Below are 18,259 nucleotides of genomic sequence, written 5' to 3'. Positions count from 1 at the left end.
TACTATATTAAAAAAAAAATAAATTCAAATAAAAAAAATAATATTTTATTTTTAAATATTTATATAATATTGTTATGCTATTTTATTAATAAAATAATATTTTATTATTGAATATTTATAAAATATTATTGCGCTATTTATTTGTTATATATTTATATTATATTTAAATATTTTTTAATTAATATATAAATTAGTGGACTAATAGATTTAATTTTCAGTTATTTTCTTATGCACATTTTAAATAATATTATGCTAAATATATATTATATAATTTTATTATATATAAATATTTTTAAATAAATATATAAATAGTGGACTAGTAAATTTATTTTTATCAGTTCTGTTTTAATGCAACCTGGAAATTGTTCATAATATTAATATGATATTTATGACATATTTATGCTATATTAAAATATTTTTAAATCAATACATACATAAGTCAACTAATAGATTCCATTCTTAGCTGCATCATAATATTTATTTTAATTTATTCAACTTCAATCAAATATACAATAAGTAAGAGAAATTACTTTTCCTATAAATACCCATTCGAGTATCAATTACATCTTACCTCCCTCCCAGCCTTTCTCTCTGTCTGCCTGCCCTCTGCTTGCCGCAGCGCATCAATTACTCACATAATATTGATATTTAAGGCCTTGCCACGGCTCTTGGGCGTACGCCAATAGGCATTTTATTGCCCATATGGTTTGTCTACACTCCGATTCTATAAATCTCAACAATGTGTGCCCGACTCGCCCCCCCTTTGCTGGGTGCCCTTCGATTCCCTCAACTCTGGCATCACTTTGAACTCAACGCCCCAACGTCCATGTCCATTGGTTCTTGGCTGTTTCTTCTTGTATGTGTTTGTGTTTTCCTTTTTCCTTTTTTTTTTTTTTTTTGACTCGGAACTTGTGCTCAAGGTCCAATGCACTCTCACGTGCGATTGTCACACCACTTTCTGGCGAGTGCGAGTGCCCAAAAGCCAGGGGCTGGGGGTCCGTCCATCCAGCTCTTTGTCTGGCTCTTTTGTTGCCGCGCTGCTGTGTAAAGTGGGGAATGTAAAGTTGCCTGCATTAGGCCAGCTACAAGCCGCCAAAGCGGCCCCAAAAGACTCCAGTCCAAGTCCAAGTCTGACTCCGACTCAGTGCGAGTCAGAGTCGGAGTCCTCCTAGCCATTGCGACGACAACGACGACGACGACGACGACGACGACGGCGGCTCACGACTGACACGGGGTATTTGCATATAAAATTGGTAATATGCAAATATTTTGATTGTCTTTGACTTTGTGCGCGCTTATAAAGAATCTTTGAGCTCGGGTCGCTTCAACAATTGAGCGCACAGTTGGAATTCTTGGATTTTGCTGGGGCCAGCAGCGAGCAGCCAGCTAAAACTGGAGCAGCAGCCAGACAGAGAGACAACCAGGCAGACACCGAGGCTGGCCATCCGGGCTACTGTGCGAGCAGAAAGTTGTTGCAATCTTGAAAAATTGTGTATTTCGGAACACCTGTGTTCTGCCTGCGCACTCATACTTAGCGGATGCATATTTCTCGAGAAACTCGCGCATAGGCTATAAAATACAGATTTTACTCTTTTTGGCCAGCGCATCCTATGCAAATCTTGAGCCGAAAAAGTGTTTCGCCCATGGGGAATTAATTAGAGTTTTGGGGCGAGGCAGGCGCTCGTTTAGCGCAACTGTCCAGTCGCAAGTCCACAGTTCCCAGTCCCCATATAAGCCAGCCGAAATTTGTGGCAGACACGGCGACGACAGCGGCCACTGGCCAAGTTGTTGTTGCTGTTGTTGCTGTTGACAAAAATCGAATTGAATACAATGCGACGGCAATGGAGCGGGCTTAGAAGATGGTCAAAGAACCGGTCGAGCGTCCAATCGAATAATGTTTGCGCTGCTCGATCTGGACAATGGGCAGCAGAGTTTGAGTTTACCGAAGAAAGTTATTAATTTTGAATTAGAAGATAAGGCATATAATCGAAAATATTTATATTAACTATTGAGTTTCATAATGCGCATAGAAAATGTTTATATAAACTAATGAGTTTCATAAGGCGAGTATGCCGTAATTATTATTTATATATCTTTATTTATATAAAAAATCTCAGTAAAATGCTGAGAGAATTTTCAGTTAAATAAAGCAAACTCATTTGAATATATTTATCTGAAATTAAAATATTATTTATTATTATATTATTTATTTATTATATATAGATATTATTTATAACTATATATTATTAATTTATATTTATTTATTTATTGGAGATTACAATTTATATAAAAACAAGACTAACTTAAGTCCTCATTCTTTGCTTATAACAAATTTAAAAATTAAGTAGATTTTAATATTATTATTATTATTATTGGATAAGGCTATTTACATGTTCAACGATTATTTCTACTATTAATCCATCATTTGGTCACTAAATCTCTATAGATGTAGCAAGATCAACTATGATCATATATATAGCTACATTAGGCTGTCATCACAGTTCTCTTTGCCATATAGAGCAGCAAACAGTTATCTAATATCGATGATTCAACTATCAATATTGGCCCATCGTTTACGGCCAGCTCCTCAATCCGCTCCAGCTGACTTCTGTGGCTACCTTTTGCGCTCCCTCTGGCTGCGCTTTGGCGGAATGTTAAATGCTAAAAATGAACAAATAATGACGAATGCCGGCAGTCGCTATCGCAGTCGCCGTCGTCGTCGTCGTCGCTGTTGCTGTTGTCGTCAGTTCCGCGCTGGCCTCACCTTCGTTTCCGCCTCCTGCTGCAGCTCCTGCGCCAGATTCACTTTGTCGTTTGTGGCAAAAGCCGCGCGCGCGCGATTTTCGCTGGAAATGCATTGAGAGAGCAGCGGAAAAAAAAACATTGAACGTCGCAAGATTTATGCGCGCGCCATTGCGCATCATAAGCTGTCAAAATGCTTTTTCGGCGATTTATTAGCGCAAATTGAGTTTTAAAAGAAGCTACCGTGGTCCGACCGAGAACTGGTCAATGCTGGTCAATGGGCAGCTGTTCCATCTCTCCCTCTTTGCCTGTATATACATATATGTGTGTGTGTGTGGTTGGCTGGGACAATGCGCTAGAGTCAGATTTATAGTTGGTAGCAGCCGGACGACAAGTGCTAAGCGGCTTGTCGTAGTTGCAGCAAGTACTCCTTGTTGTTGCCGTAGTTGTAGTTGACTATGCAAAACACGCAATCTGTCTGCGTCCATCTTCAGCAGCAGCAGCGGCGACAGCAGCAGCAGCAGCAGCTCCCAGCATCCATTTGAATCTCTGATTCTCTGGCGATTGTCAACGGCCTTTTTTGCAGCTGTGTGCGCCTCCTGCTTTTGCCAAATGTAAAAATCTTCAGTCACAGCAGGCAGCGAGAGAGAGAGAGAGAGAGAGAGCGAGAGCGAGAGAATGGGCCTGTAAACATGTCAACAAATAAATCGTCATGTAAAAATGGCATTTTAAATTGTTTTTGACATTTGTACAGTGGCTGCCAATGAAAATGAAATGCGGACAAGAAAATCTTGAGTCTGCCAGTCACTCAATACCTGAGTTGGGGCACTTACTGGATATTGGTAAATGTTTGCGCCGATGCATCGATGTGCCGATGGGGCAATGCTGCGAGTATCGGCATTATAAAGCCTTTGGCATCTCTTGTTGACATGAAGATAGTTATGTGTTGACAGTTGTTGCTTGCTGACTGCGCAGTGGGCAACATTATTTCATTTACATTTTGCGGCCATTATATAACTCACTGAAGTGCTGAAGAAATTTGGTAAATAACTTTCTAAAATGTTAATATCAACTGCTTGAAATAGTGCGAAAGGATGTTTAAGAAATTTGTTTAAAATATGCTAAGGGCATAGTTAATTCATAGAACTTAGGGGGATCTAGCAGCATAAATAAGAAATTATTTTATATATTATATTATGGCTTCACAACTATATTTTAAAATTTGTAAACATGTTTTTTTGTAGTACTCTAGATATTAACATTTTATTTTATTTATAAAAATGTAAAATTTAATGACAGAAAATAAAAATAATATGTTAACTTAATTACGTTATTTTCAATTTATTTGTTAGCTTATAAATAATTATAAAAATAATGCTAGAAATTCTCTAGAAATATTTTATTACATACTAATATTTCTTTTTCCAATATTTTCAAACAATATGTTACATTGAAAACTTTATTTATTATATTTATATTTAATAAATAATTATAAAAATATTACTTGGAATTATATATTTATATTTATTTTTAATATATATATATATTTTTAATATATTTATTTTTATATTATGTACTGATAAAATCTCTAAAAAAAAATTACGATATTTTTATACATATTGTATAATATATTTATTATTCTTTACCTACATTTTTATTTATTTTTTATTTTTATAATAAAAATAATTATGAAGTCAACGTGAAAATAAATATATAAATAAATATAAATATATATAAATTCCAAGACTTTGTCAAAAATACAAAATAAAACATATTATATTCTATGCAAGGAAAGAGCACACAAATAACTTGACTTCAGCAGAAACTACAGTTAATAGCTGTACTTGCCCGCATCGATGGCCGCAGAAAATTAAGCATACGCCACATGAGCCGATTTAGCTAGGCAGTCGGCAACCACTGCCTGTTTGCCCGCATGCTCAACTGGCCCGCTCATTTATCAAGCTTAAAGGACTTGCATGTAAATGTTTGCCTATGTCGCACTCTCATTACGTACAAGCAGCGCTGGCTTTCTTTTTTGCACACGAGGAAAAACCGCAGGATACACACACAAACACACACACACAGACACTCACCCTTGGCAAAAATTCTTGCAGAAGAGATGTAGAAAAATAAAGTCACATAAAATTAATAAGCAAGGACGAACGCGTCCTGGCAACTTGCATGTGCGTTGCTAACATGCTAAATTATTGCAATATGAATTATGATATTAATTTAAACGCTTGGCCCGCCACAACTCCAGACCGCCAGCCAGCCAGCCAGCCAGCCCGCCAGCCCGTTGCTTATTAATGTGACATGTAATGTGCCTGTTATTACCTTAAGATTATGATTACTTACCAACGCACCTCTGGCCTCTGCTGTCGTCACATGTGTGTGCAGAAGCAGGAGCAGGAGCAGGAACTACCTGCTGTGCTTGGCTTGTGCCTGGGCGAAATGTGTGGCATTTTCATTTAAATGGCTGCCCCACAAAGTAATTGAAATGTAGCCAGAGAACTGGACCAAAACTTCGGCTCAGCATCTCGTGCGCTTGCAGCATCTGCAACTTGTTTGTCTTGGCGACACCTTAAAGAGTTAACCACTCGCGCTGACTCTGACTCTGACTCTGACTCTCTGCACAGCAAGCGGTCTACAACTTACTTGTTGTCGTTGCCGTTGTCATCATCATCATCATCGTCATCATCGGTCTCATCATCATTGACTCTTGGTTCTTTTTTTTTGTCGATTCGTGAGTTGATTTCCAAAAGTCGCGCCTAAGTGGCCTCATTTTGACATCTTGCTTGAAGTTGGGGCACTTGCGACTGGGACCTGGGCCCATGGGCAGCTGCGGAGGCTCCACTCGAGTGAGTGATACATGGCGGACATTGTCTGCAATAAATACTTAATGCTTACCAAAAATATACACATTAAAAGCCAAAGTCCCGCGGCAGCGTCAACGGCAACGGCAGCCACATTGACGTCTTCATCTGGGCCGTCTGGCGGTATTCATTGCCATTTTTGGTATTTCAATTAAATTTTTTTATGACAACATCAAAACTCTATCATAATTCTAAAAGTCTTGACATGAGCTTTGTGCCTTTTGTCTCAGCGCGCTAAGCAATGCGAGGCGATGGCTTCTTTGCCTCAAGTTATTCTTGGCGATTTTTTGTTGTTGTAAAGAATTCCTAAAGAGTTTTGGCAGCGAAGGTGGTAAGGCGCATTGTGGCTAATGAATCGCGACTGTGGCCTATTTGAAAAGTGCCCTAAGCGAGTATTTTAACTATTTTTACTTGTATTAGTTGAAGTTACCTTTACAATTAATTATTTGTTATTGCAGGTCTTCGTTTTTCTTTGGCATTGCTGGCAACTGTTCGCGCTGCCCTCGGCTTGGTATATCTTTTGTTTTTATTATTACCTTGATGCTTTTTGTCAGTAATTGTAATGGCTGAAAGCCTGGGCAACCACTTAAACTTCGGACTGTTTGCCTCTCTGTTCAGTTTCTTGCTCGTTTAATGATGTGTGAGCCTGGAATTTTGCGCGCGGTGCCTGTGAAGTGGTTGCCAGTGGTTGCCAGTGGTGCCGCGTCTCGGTGCCGACCAACTGACTGGCATACCAATTTATAATTTCTTTTAATAAAGTTGACATTCAGCCAGACCCAAACGGCCTGCTGCTGCTGCTGCTGCCTCTATATATACTCCTCTCTTTGCTGTTTTTTCTCGTCTGGCCGAGTGAGTGGATCATGATCGCAATAGTGTCGCCTCGCCTCGCCTCGCCTTTTCAAAAGGTGTTGAACTTGTCGCGCCTGGCATTTTGGCACTTTCCTTTGAGCCAGCAGCTCAGTCCTTGGCCAGTTATCAGCTTGCAGCTGGGGGTCGTCTAACATATGCGATGCGCCGCAGTCACCCTATGCAGAGTTCGCCAAATGCCTTCCGCCGAAGCCATTTGTTTCATCCAACCGCCTCCCTCCCCCACACTCACACGTGTCTGTAAATTCCGCAAATATCCGTTATCCGTTTCCTTTATACGAGATTTATTTATTGTGCCTATCAGCATGTGCAAATCTTTAAATTTTAAAAATAAAAGAAGAAAAAAGAAAAGACTCCAAAGAATGCGCCTGCTACTCCCGCTTCAGCTGCCCCGCCCAGTCAAGCGCAGCGCTTTGACCATATTAGCACCCAATTCTGATTGCCAGCTATGTGCGTTTATCTCCTATGCACCCAAACGAGAGCGAGAGAGGGAGTTAAATGTACATAAAAAAGAATAGAAAAACAGAGTAAAAATCGCTTTAAACTAAGGCACTAAGCACTTTTAGACCGCCACAACTTTGTCAAGCGCACATAACAAAGTGTTATGCGCCTTCTCTAACTAACACAATGCGGCCGCAAAAAATACCCTTTCGGCACACACCACTAAACCAGCATACTATGCACACATACACCTAGCTGGCACAGTGCTGCAATAGTGTTGAACATTATCACTATTTTTAACATGACTAGATTTTAAATCAAGTTTTTAAACTAAATAAAATTTAAAAAATATATGTATATAAAAATATGTACATATTAAAAAATATATATATATATATATATATATATATATATATATATATATGTTTTTTATATTTAATTGTATGTTTAGATTATATATTATTTTAATTTTAAATTATTCGGCATACTTCGTATTACTGTACATCAGCCAACTAAACTGAGTTTCTATATGTACACAAAAAAAGGACAAAGATTCTCCATGAAGTATATTTATATATACATATTTCGTTATACTTATATAATTTATAAATTTCTCTATATATTAAATTATATAACACAAGTAATTATTACATATTTTTATGTTATTAATAATTTTTGAATAATTTATATATATTTATTATTATATATTTATTATTTAATTACTTAATTTTAATTATAATTATATTTTTTGTTGATTCGTTCGGCTTCTACATAAACAACAAATGAAAACTTAAAGACCTTCAATTTATATTTTATATCACAAATCTACCATAAAGTTTTCGACATACTCTGCACCACTGTGCGCCAGTCACTGTCACCGCAGTGTGCTAGAGTGGGGTGGGGGAGCTTGTTGGGGTAGTGTGAAAAAAGTACATTTTTCAAATGTAACGCTTTTCGTAGCATGCTTAGCGGGGCGGCGAGTGAAAGTCGTCGTTGGCAGCAACTTTGAAGCGAGGGCAGCTTGGGAGTTGTGTTGTCATAGATATATGTACATAACAGTGCCTGTGTCTGTCTGTATGTGTGTGTGTGTGTAGCTATCATTGTTGCTCTATGCGCTGTGTTGATTTTTATAGTTTTGTCTAGCAAAACAGTTGCAGATACTAAACCCACAGTTTTTTGCGGTCGTTTTGTTTTCTGGACCATTTGCGTTTTGCTCAAGTATTGTGTGAGTGTGTGTGTGTGAGATGTGTTTGTATGTTGTTGGAGCGTTAGCATCAAGTTGTAAATTTGGCGATTAGCACCCCTTTGTGAGTTGGTCATGTGGGGCAATCTAACAAACAGCCAAAAGGCTGGGCAAGATGCGCGCCGTCTGATAAGTTTGCTTGAAAATTAGCATAGGCCGACAACGGCTGGGTCTGCAACAGCAGCAGCAGCAGCAGCAGTAACAGCAACAGGAACAGGAGCTGCCACTGGATGCAGTGAGCAGCCAGCGGACACTCAAAAGCAACAAACGGCGATGATCTTGTCGCTGCTGCGGCTGCTGCTGTTGCTTTATGAATAAAACATTTTGGCTGGGTGAACGTGGTCCACAGTAGCAATAGCTGCCGCCTTGGCATCGCAATTGAATCGAACTGCGAACTGCGGCTGCAACTGCCAGCAGCAACAGCAACAGCAGCAGCAGCAGCAGCAGTTGCTACAAATGTTTTACAAGCTTTTCAGCGCTTCGTTGTTGTTGTTGTTGTTGTTGTGTGCCATTGTTGTTGGTGTTGGAGCAACAGTTCCCGGAAACAATTCAGTTTAAAAAGTGCAGGCCCGCTCCAGCCGCTCCAACTGCCAGTCGCAACATTATGAACATGGCCAATAAATCGTGAATTGTTTGAATGCTCGAAATGTTGCATGTTTGATTTCTGCGCCACTTGCATTTAGTTTATGATATTATAACCCGGACAACGTTTGACATTTGGCGCTCTTTATTTATGATAACAGCCAAACGGTTTCCACACAGTCCCTGTCTCAGTCGCAGTCGCCGTCGCCGTCGCTGTTGCAGTTTGTCAGCATTTTGTCGCCGACTTTCGTTGTGAGTTTTGCTCGTTTCTCTTTGTGCGCGACCCAAAGCTGGAGGCTTTTAATTTTTGCAAGTGAAAAGTGCGAGACAGCCCAGGAAATGAGCCTTAAGTATTAATATATATACCTATTTATGTATGTAAATATACTCTATAATCACAGCAGAGGTAGAGCTCACCCATTAAGAGTCCATTGCCCCCGCAACAGCTGCTCAAATGTCTCACGTCTCAGCAATCTTTGCTATCACTTCAAACTTGCCTGCAGGATATATGGGACACAATTTGTGGGCGTGGATGCAGTGAGGCATGCCCGCAATCGCCGTAGATGCCGTGACGGGCGGTTAGGGTAGCTAGTAAATTGGTTTAAGTGTGGCAGCAGTAACCGTGTAACACACTTGCCCGCAAGCAATAAAAAATATTTATATATACTTGATATTTTTTATGATTCTTTTTTAGTTATTTGCCTGCCGGGCAAAGCCCGTTAAATGAGCCGCGAAAATAGTTTCCGTCGCTGTGTCTTGGAAATTGCTTGCCACACGGCAGACCGAGAGCAGCAGAAAATTGTGAGTTTTCGTTTGAGCTGTTCAGCTGATTGAGCTGCATAGGACAGCAACTAGAAGGCGACATAGAATTCAATTTTCGTTACATTTAGATTAAATAAAGAAATATGTAAGTTAATAGGTTTAAAAAGTATATGAGGTCAGCTATACGTAAGTTATGTGTGCCAGGTAATCAATTGATAAGAAATATTAAGAGATGTTTAAAAGTATTTAAGTAAATGTATTAAATGTAGAAATGCTAAAACTTTTAGGCAGATATAAGGAAAACGCTAATACATGCAGGAAACTTATTACTCTCCATGTTTAAAGCATATATAAAGTCAGAGAAAATTATTAGACCTATCAAACCATGCCCCTTTTATTGGAAATCAAATACATATATCAGTAGTTTAAATATATTTGAATTGTTTCGTTAAAGTACATATTTCTTATTCATTTTTTTAAAGATTTATTATTGTTATTAATATTTAACAAAAATTCCCATCTAAATCGAACGAATTGTCGAGAATCAATAATGCCCAAAACAATAATTTTGTTAACAAATAGGCCTTATTTTAAAATATTCAAAATATAAGCACATAATGATAGATCAAAAGAATACAATATTTACATCAACTCAGCAGCAACCTAAACTTTTAGTTAAAAAAAAAAAAAAAAAAAAAAAAAAACAACACAATATTTAGATTAATTTCAGATTCAACAGTTTCCTTAATGCAAAGGCATATAAATTACTTGAAAAATATATCTTATATATGTATATATATATCTTAGATACATATACAATATTAGAATTCTATCGTATCAAAATTTCCCAAAGATACTACAGCTTTTTATGCCATATGTAAAGTCTCGACTCCAATCAAAACTCTTTGTCTTCAATACAATTGAAGTTGATAACATTATTGTCAAATATACGAATGCCATTTGCAATTCAAAATCCGAATTTTCCCCCCTTTATGATTAGCCCATAATTTTGTATTACCTGTAGGCCCGCCCGCCCACGCCCATATTTGATTTAATTAAAACTCGCGCACTCAACCGTTTAGAACTGAAATGCAAATGAATTGCAAAAACAAATAACTAAAGCGAATCAATCAAGCGTGGCCCCCAATTGGCGAACATTTGCCGCCGCCCCTTCGTGCGGGAGCGGTTCCGTTTATCGAGCTCCGTTTCTCTCCGTTTGATTAGCTTTCAATGGCTTCGAACTTCCGCCTGAAAATGAAAATGTTTATTAAAAATTTTCACTTTTACATACATTTCGGCATTTCAGCAGCAGCAGCAGCAGCTGCGCCTCCTGCTGGCTGAGTAACCACACCCAATGCGCCGCCATATGGCGCTGGCGCCGCCCCCAGCGAGCTCTATATACTGCCAGCGTAGTGTAGAGTCGTCTCGCTCGCACTGACAGCTGATTGGGCGCAGCAGCTAAACCGGTTTGTGCCCGTTTCGCAAGCCGCTGGCCAATGCCAAGGAGCAGCCATGTTCCAGTGCCAGCTGTGCGCTTGGCCAAATAAGAGCAGCAACTGTTGTCGCTTATATACCACATAAACATAGCCAACTGACGGGGGGTTTTGGGTGGTCTGCGCAAGTGCTCCACTTGGGCGGCAACTCCAGTTCGCTGCGTTGCTCAGCAGTTGTCCAAATGTTTGTGCACAGATGCTGCCAACAGAGACCAAAACGAGGCAGCGCCCACGTTCAAAGCATGCTCAAAGAGGCTACATCAACTGCTGAGTGTCAGCTGCATTGATTTTGTATACCCTGGCAAAAGGGAACTGCAGAGAGGTAGCTCTGGCTGTTCAGAGAGTATTTTTCTATAAAAAAATATTATGACTATAATACTTAAATGAAAATTCAACTGCTCTGCAATTAGAGTTCCATTTAAAGATTGTAATCTATAAATTATACGATCAAACTTTTTTTCGAAAAATATATACATATATTCTTCATTCACTATATTGTTGTTCCATTTCGTAATTGTACACATTATATATTATGTATTCTTTTTTCGTTATCTCGGGACTATTAACAATTTTGTATTTTAGTTCCAGTTCTTTTTACTGGAAGCACACTAAAGCTTTAGAACATTACAGTTTCCTATGTACAATAAAAACCTTTTCGTTGTTGGTGTAAATTTGTGTGTGGATGTGTGTGTGTGTGTAGCAATTATAAAAATGACAAGGATAAATCAAATCAAGCTAATAATTCAGAAAAAAACATGCTTCAAATAACACTTAAAAACTAATAACGCGCAACGCATTGAAACCATTTTTGGAGGTCCATCGAGAACGAGATCTTTCTCTCATCGCATCCTTCACTCGGATTGATATCCTAGTGATTGCGCAGCGCTTCATTGATGACTCGCAGTATATCGATTTGCAGATCCGTGAATGCCACCGGCTCCAGTTGTGCATTGCGTATTTTCATGGCAACGGCCTTGAAGAAGGCCCCAATTTCATCCTCCTCCGCAGCCATAGAACAGCCGCCGAGCGGATAGACAGCCTGACTAGATGTTGATGGTGTATTGGCTGTGTTCTGATATCGTGTGCTGGTCGATGTGGGCGTAGTCACCTCCAGCTTTTGTGTATAGTCGCTAGCCGTTTGTAGTTGTTGCTGCAGCTGCTGCGGCTCCAAGCTGCTTCCCGTATCATTAAGTTGCTCCGATTTGGTGAGCGCGTTTGTAACACTTTCTACGGTCATATAAACCGAATCCTCATCATTGTCATAGTTAACTACATGATGCTGCTGAGTCCCGGTTTGTTGCTGCTGCTGCTGCTGTGATTGCTGTTCTGATGTTGGCGTCGTGTCCATGTCATCGTTGTCGTTTTCATCGTCTTCATCATGCACCACATCACCATTTATATAGTTTTCTATATCCATTTCATCATAGCTAGCCACGCACAGCTCGCTGGGCTGCTGCACTTCCTGTTGCTGCTGTTGCTCCATTGTGACGGCCAACTCGGCTTTGTGTGGACCCGTTAGCGTTGGCAGTGTGGATATATTTAATTGAGATGAACTGCCTGGCGATGTGTCCAAGTTATTCGCCTGTGGTTCGGAATGCCGCAATGGCGATTCGTCCATATGCTCCTCAAGCTCCCCCACAGAATCATGTTTGGGCATCAGCATATTCAATGTGTCCCCGTCACTGAGAAAACATTATCCATAGTGGCTTCTGTCTCTAATTATATGGAATTACTTACAGTGACTTTTGCTGTATATATTTCTGCAGAAAACTTAGGGAATCATAGTGTTTCCATCGCGATGTGACGTAACCATTCACCTGTGTTTTCAGACGCTTGTATTCCCGCGCATATTGGTCCCGCAAAGCCTTCCACTTCCCTCGACATTGCTTGACTGAAATTAGATATGAACTATAATACAAATTATATAAATTTGTTTTGCCTAACCTGGTTTTTTAAGCTTGCGTGCTATTTCATCCCAGACTTCCAGCTTTAGCTTGACATTGCGATAGTTTTGATTGCTATAATTGTAGATCATATCCTCCTGCTGTATCAGCATGATTAGTTCCTTCTCAAAGTAGCTCTCGATATTAAGAAATGTGTGTATGGGATCATCGTCCTCCTCATCTGCATTGTGCGTAGAGGTTTGATTCACAACGCCGCCAACATTCACACAGTCCACAAAATCATTGTACAGCGTATCGCTAGCCGACGGATTCGGTGTCTCGCAGGTAACCGTAATAGATGTGGCTGAGCCAACGTCATTGCCACTTGCATCGGTCAAATAGTTCCAATTGGTATCCTGCTGCTATGACTGCGGCTGCTGCTGCTGCTGTGACTGTGACTGCGGCTGCTGCTGCTGCTGTTGGTGCTGTAGAATATGTCTGGCTATAAATGCGCTTAGACTACGCGTTGTATCCGTCTTCTTATCAAGCGTTACTGCGTTCGAAGCTCCTGTTGTTGCCGTTGTTGTTGTTGCTGGCACAAAACTACAAGTCTCCAAGAGCGAGCCACTTCTATCCTCGATTTTGATGTTGGCAAATTTGGTCGGCTCAGCAGACATAGTCAGATTTTGACTGCTGCTGCTGCTATTGCTAAACGAATTGTTGTTGGCATTGTTGTTGTTGCTGCTGCTGCTCGTGATTGTTGTTGTTGTGGAAATATTCGGCAGCGTCATAGTCGTCAAAATACCATTGGCATTCTGGGAGCCACGAGAGCGATAGCTAGAATGTATATATAGATAGCTATAGACAACATATATAAATAAAACAGAAATTCACTCATCTTACTTGCGTGCCAGCGCATAGGGACGCAGAAAGTCGAGTTCCTTAAAGTACTTCCACTTGACGGTGCCTTTGGTATTAGCTTTGGCGCGTTTTAGCTCACGGCAATATTGATCTCTCATTGCCTTCCACTTGGCCTTGCATTGCGCATCTATTCATAGATTTAATTAGCTTGATTTCTACTTGGTTAAAAGTGAGTTACCTGTCCAGCCCACGTGATTCGCAATTTCACTCCATTTCTCATCCTTGCTTTTTGTGTTGCGATAGAGCGGATTCTTGGGATTGTACAGCGCCTGCTCTTGGGATACCATAGAGATGAGAATCACTTCCTTGGGTATATCAACCACACTCTCGCAGAGACTGTCGATGCTGCTGAGACTTGCAAGCTGTGCCTGGGTGGAAACGCTACCAAGAGTTCCCGTGTGCTGCGGTTTTTGTTTCAGCAATTGAGTCACATCCTCGGCTTTGGCCATATCCGTGCCCATCAAACCTTGACTTCCAAAGGGCACCGAAATGCGTTTTATGTTTACCAGCGACTCAGTTTGTTGCTGTTCCGCCATATGTGCCACTTCGCTGGCACATTGCAGTGATTCCATAATGCGCGTAAGTCTTAGTACCTATGCCTCTGTTCCATTTTTGGCGGCTGGCGGGTGTTGCGTTATTTATTAAAAATATAAGCTAATTCTTGTGGTCCCAAGATCTTTTTGTGACTAAACAGCTGTTTAATGGCACGCTTAACATCTGTGTGTTGATGTCGATTTTCTATCGATATTAATCGAATGCAAAAATATTAATAGCAAAATTTGAAAAATGTTAAGCGCTATGATGCAAGGTAAATAATATGTACTTAATTTTATTAAATTTTTATTAAAAACAAACAATATTATATTTTTAAATCAACATAACTGATTTGGACTGCAGCCAACATTACGATTGAGGAGTGAGGAGCACTGCTGTTAACAATTTTGTTACAGCTCTGCCAGATGCTAAGTTCTCAACAATTGGCAGCACTGCTCAATGGGCATGCGCGAGTGTGTGTTTGCAATACGCGCGCAACTTTTGGATATTTCCTCAAAATTTGTATTTGTTTTCGCCTAACGAACTAATCCAATTAGTTAATTGCATTACCGTCTCAAGCAATGCAATGCAATGAAATCATCATAACAGTGTAAGTTAAATATTTATTTCGATTTTAGTTTACATCGTGGCGCGTGCTTGGTTGGTCGACTGCATTGTAACGGATATTTGAAATATTTTTTTCTGTCGCAGTTATTTAATGCACAATCATGCCGAAGATTGATCCAGAAACCCAAAAACTTTACGACGAGATCAATGGCATGATACAAAAGTTTAAGGTGAATCTTTCTAAATGGAAAAAGTATGTAAATTAATTAATCGATATTTTGAATGACAACAGGATGACCAAAAGTCGAAGGCGGATTGCACATTGGCGGACAAATGCGGTGACATGAGCGATGTGCCCAAAATACGTTTTTCATCGAAAAAGATTTTAAAAGGTCACATTAACAAGGTCAACTCGGTGCATTTTGCTGGCGATTCTCGCCATTGCGTCACTGGCTCTTTGGATGGCAAGTTGATCATTTGGGACACTTGGACAGCCAACAAGGTACAGATTATACCTTTGCGCTCTGCCTGGGTAATGACTGTGGCATTTTCACCATCGGGCAACTTTGTGGCCTGCGGTGGCATGGACAATCAATGCACCGTCTACGATGTAAACAATCGAGATGCATCCGGAGTGGCCAAAATGGTTAGAGAGCTAATTGGCTACGAGGGCTTCCTGAGCTCATGTCGTTTTCTGGATGATGGACACTTGATCACGGGATCGGGTGATATGAAAATGTAAGTTGAGATGATATCAATGGATATGTAATTTGTAATTAACGTAATTATATATATGATAACAGCTGTCACTGGGACTTGGAGAAGGGTGTCAAGACAATGGACTTTAATGGACATGCTGGCGACATTGCTGGCCTCTCATTGTCGCCCGATATGAAAACGTACATAACCGGTTCAGTGGACAAAACTGCCAAGCTGTGGGATGTTCGCGAACAGGGACACAAGCAAATGTTCTTTGGACACGAGATGGATGTGTCGTCCGTTTGCGTAAGTTTGAATCAGTTGACATTTATTTGGTATTTCTGCTCGATACCTGGACTTCATTTCAGTATCATCCAAGTGGCTTTGGCTTCGCCTCCTGCTCGGAGGATCAAACAGCGCGCATGTACGATTTGCGTGCCGACCAACAAATCGGACTCTATGAGCCGCCCCAGAAGAACACGGGCTTCACGTCGTGCGGTGCGTATTTACATTCTGCTTTGCTCACTCTTCTCTGGTTTCGCCTTGACTTTAGACAATTTTTAATCTGATTTTGTGCCCATTAGCTTTATCGACCAGCGGTCGCTACATATTGTGCGCCGGCATTGAGGGCAACGTTCACTCGTGGGATGCCATGAAGCAGCGGCACACGGGTAGGTGGCAGAACGTCGATGGCTTCAATTCTCTTTCAACTTGTATTGATTTTTGTTCATTGTCGCCTCTCTCACTCTCCCTCTCTCTCTCTCTCTTCAGGTACACTGTCTGGGCATGAGAATCGAATAACTTGCATCAGCCTGTGCCCCAATGGCATGTGCCTAGCCTCGACCAGCTGGGATCAACAAGTGCGTCTGTGGCTCTAATTGCAGTACGATTCATTTTGCTCCACACTTGGTTCAATATGCATAGTTTATTAGCATTATTATTATCAGAGACCAAAACAACAACTAGCTTTGTAGACTCTTACACGGCTTAATATCCGCATAATATCGAGAATAAAGTGCATGAAAAAATAATTACCAAAGCTATTGATTTTTAATTATTATGTTGGTAATTGATGCATATAAAAAGCAAAAAGTTCTATCAGTCAGTCAATCAATCCTTCAATGAGCCTACGCATCTTACTAAGTCAGTTCAGCTCAGTTCAGTTCAGAGTCAATCAATCCACGATATTCTGCTACTGCATCTATGTATAACGATTTAATTACACTGGAACCTGATTCTGAATTAAGCATTTTAATATAGTTTAATAATCAAGTAGTATAATTCTAATAAATACAATTTTCCGTCTATCCTCCATTCTGCCTCTTAACTCTTTTCCTTGATCAGCTGCTGGAAGGGATATTTCGGTATAAACGCTTCTAGGCGCTGATTACGCTTCAATGCACATTCCTGATAGTCCATCCACTTGTTATACTTCTTGTTGTGGCACATCTCTGAGTCGCCCTTGATGTACATGTCTCGCCGCAGCTTCAAGTAGAAAGCTTGACTCGTTTGCTTGTGCCTATAGATATGTCGATCTGTCCATCGCACCACCTTGTAATTTCCATGCGGAATGGTGGAACCCATGCAAACTGTGCTCAGTTTGCCTTGGGGATCATAGAGGTGTTTTGGATTTGAGACCACATTGATGTGGACATAGGGCTGGCTCTGGGTGAATCTGGTGTCCAGCAGTCGATTACCGAACGTAACAGGCCGGGGATTATTCGCCCAATGATCACGATGATCCTTGGCTAGCTTACGCATTATAATGGATTCCTCGGTTTTCCCTGTTGTAGAGACTGTTGTTGTTTCTGGCTGGGTAACTTTTCCAGTTGATGTAGTGCTATTTGATTGGGGGCGGGGACTCGTAAAGAAGAAATGTGCTTTATTTTTAAAGAGGTGATGGACGCCGCTATTTATAGTAGAGCCATCTGTGGCAGCTGACATCAGTTGAGAAACCAGTTCAGGTATATTGAATATCTTGACAACATATAGGCATACGTAAATTTAATAGAAATCTATAAAAAACTACCAGACTTACCAATAAGCTTATCAATAAGAAACCATATAAATTTCGCCTGTTCATCTTTGGAACTTTGTTCTGTCGTAATGATACCTAAATAAATGTAAAACGTGTTCCTGTGTATATTTTATATTCAGTGTAAAAATTGGAATTTCCTAAGTGTAAGAGACATCTATTTCTGACACGTGTGTTTGAAAAACATGCTTCTGTATATCTTTAGTATGTCTAAAACATGTAGATTTGACTAGAAATGCTTTTTGCTAAGCTATGTTGATTAATCCACAATCTACTCTTAATAAACAATTTAATCTATATATAAATGAGAGAAGTCTAACCGGAAGTGTCTGACTAGAAGGTTCTGTGAAGCCAATGCAATCGATCTGTGTTTTCTTTGGTAGAAAAGAACAAAAATTCAAATTGCATAAATACTAAATAAATCTAATCGAAAATTTGGCGACTCTAACTCTAAAAAAATCGAAAAGTTATGATTAACATCGAGAATTTTAATCCTTATAAGGCATACTTCCGCCTGCTAAATGCATTTTAACGAAGGCATATAAATTCTATATTCCAATTTTCAATACGATATGAACGGAATATATATAGATAAAGAAAGAGAGAGAGAAAAGTTC

At 39.8% G+C, this 18,259-nt stretch overlaps 3 protein-coding genes across 4 annotated transcripts in view; 1 reads left to right on the top strand and 2 right to left on the bottom strand.

Annotated features, from left to right (window-relative positions):
- LOC108650235 (uncharacterized) overlaps positions 1–14,535 on the bottom strand; it is a 49,137-nt gene extending 34,602 nt beyond the window's left edge. Inside the window, exons 1-6 of one of the 2 annotated variants that reach the window (XM_089259573.1) lie at positions 13,986–14,535; positions 13,790–13,934; positions 13,341–13,723; positions 12,948–13,310; positions 12,741–12,894; positions 12,291–12,685 (exon numbers count right to left, since the gene is read on the bottom strand). In XM_089259573.1, coding sequence (XP_089115699.1) covers positions 12,291–12,685; positions 12,741–12,894; positions 12,948–13,310; positions 13,341–13,723; positions 13,790–13,934; positions 13,986–14,379 — 1,834 coding nt within the window. In that variant the 5' untranslated portion in view covers positions 14,380–14,535. Of the gene's footprint in view, positions 1–11,509; positions 12,686–12,740; positions 12,895–12,947; positions 13,311–13,340; positions 13,724–13,789; positions 13,935–13,985 lie in introns of those variants that run through there. The other variant, XM_089259571.1, reaches the window with a different exon arrangement.
- A 432-nt stretch (positions 14,536–14,967) lies between these two features.
- Positions 14,968–16,646, top strand: Gbeta76C (guanine nucleotide-binding protein subunit beta-2). Its single transcript, XM_018100389.3, has 6 exons — positions 14,968–15,138; positions 15,201–15,646; positions 15,712–15,913; positions 15,976–16,105; positions 16,192–16,278; positions 16,379–16,646. The coding sequence occupies exons 1-6, from the start codon at positions 15,070–15,072 to the stop codon at positions 16,483–16,485; spliced, it is 1,041 nt and encodes a 346-aa protein (XP_017955878.1). The 5' UTR covers positions 14,968–15,069; the 3' UTR covers positions 16,486–16,646.
- Positions 16,647–16,842: 196 nt separating this feature from the next.
- Positions 16,843–17,896, bottom strand: LOC108651008 (uncharacterized). The gene is made up of 2 exons (XM_018100399.3): positions 17,646–17,896; positions 16,843–17,584 (listed from the first exon to the last, which is right to left on the bottom strand). Exons 1-2 carry the CDS (start codon positions 17,688–17,690, stop codon positions 16,931–16,933), a joined length of 699 nt encoding a protein of 232 aa, XP_017955888.2. The 5' UTR covers positions 17,691–17,896; the 3' UTR covers positions 16,843–16,930.
- Between the last annotated feature and the right edge of the window lie 363 nt (positions 17,897–18,259).

This window comes from Drosophila navojoa, chromosome 4, assembly GCF_054131105.1.
Source record: "Drosophila navojoa isolate 15081-1374.11 chromosome 4, UAZ_NAV_1.0, whole genome shotgun sequence".
NCBI lineage: Eukaryota > Metazoa > Arthropoda > Insecta > Diptera > Drosophilidae > Drosophila > Drosophila navojoa.
This window is presented reverse-complemented; position numbering and strand designations above follow the sequence as displayed.

What these genes read in the sequence shown, in the direction of transcription:
- Gbeta76C (XM_018100389.3), top strand. Translation starts at nt 15,070, where the DNA reads ATGCCGAAGATTGATCCAGAAACCCAAAAACTTTACGACGAGATCAAT. An exon ending in GGATCGGGTGATATGAAAAT is followed by an intron (nt 15,647 to 15,711) that starts GTAAGTTGAGAT and finishes ATATGATAACAG; the next exon opens with CTGTCACTGGGACTTGGAGA. An exon ending in CACGGGCTTCACGTCGTGCG is followed by an intron (nt 16,106 to 16,191) that starts GTGCGTATTTAC and finishes TGTGCCCATTAG; the next exon opens with CTTTATCGACCAGCGGTCGC.
- LOC108651008 (XM_018100399.3), bottom strand. Translation starts at nt 17,690, where the DNA reads ATGAACAGGCGAAATTTATATGGTTTCTTATTGATAAGCTTATTG. An exon ending in TCTTATTGATAAGCTTATTG is followed by an intron (nt 17,585 to 17,645) that starts GTAAGTCTGGTA and finishes TATGTTGTCAAG; the next exon opens with ATATTCAATATACCTGAACT.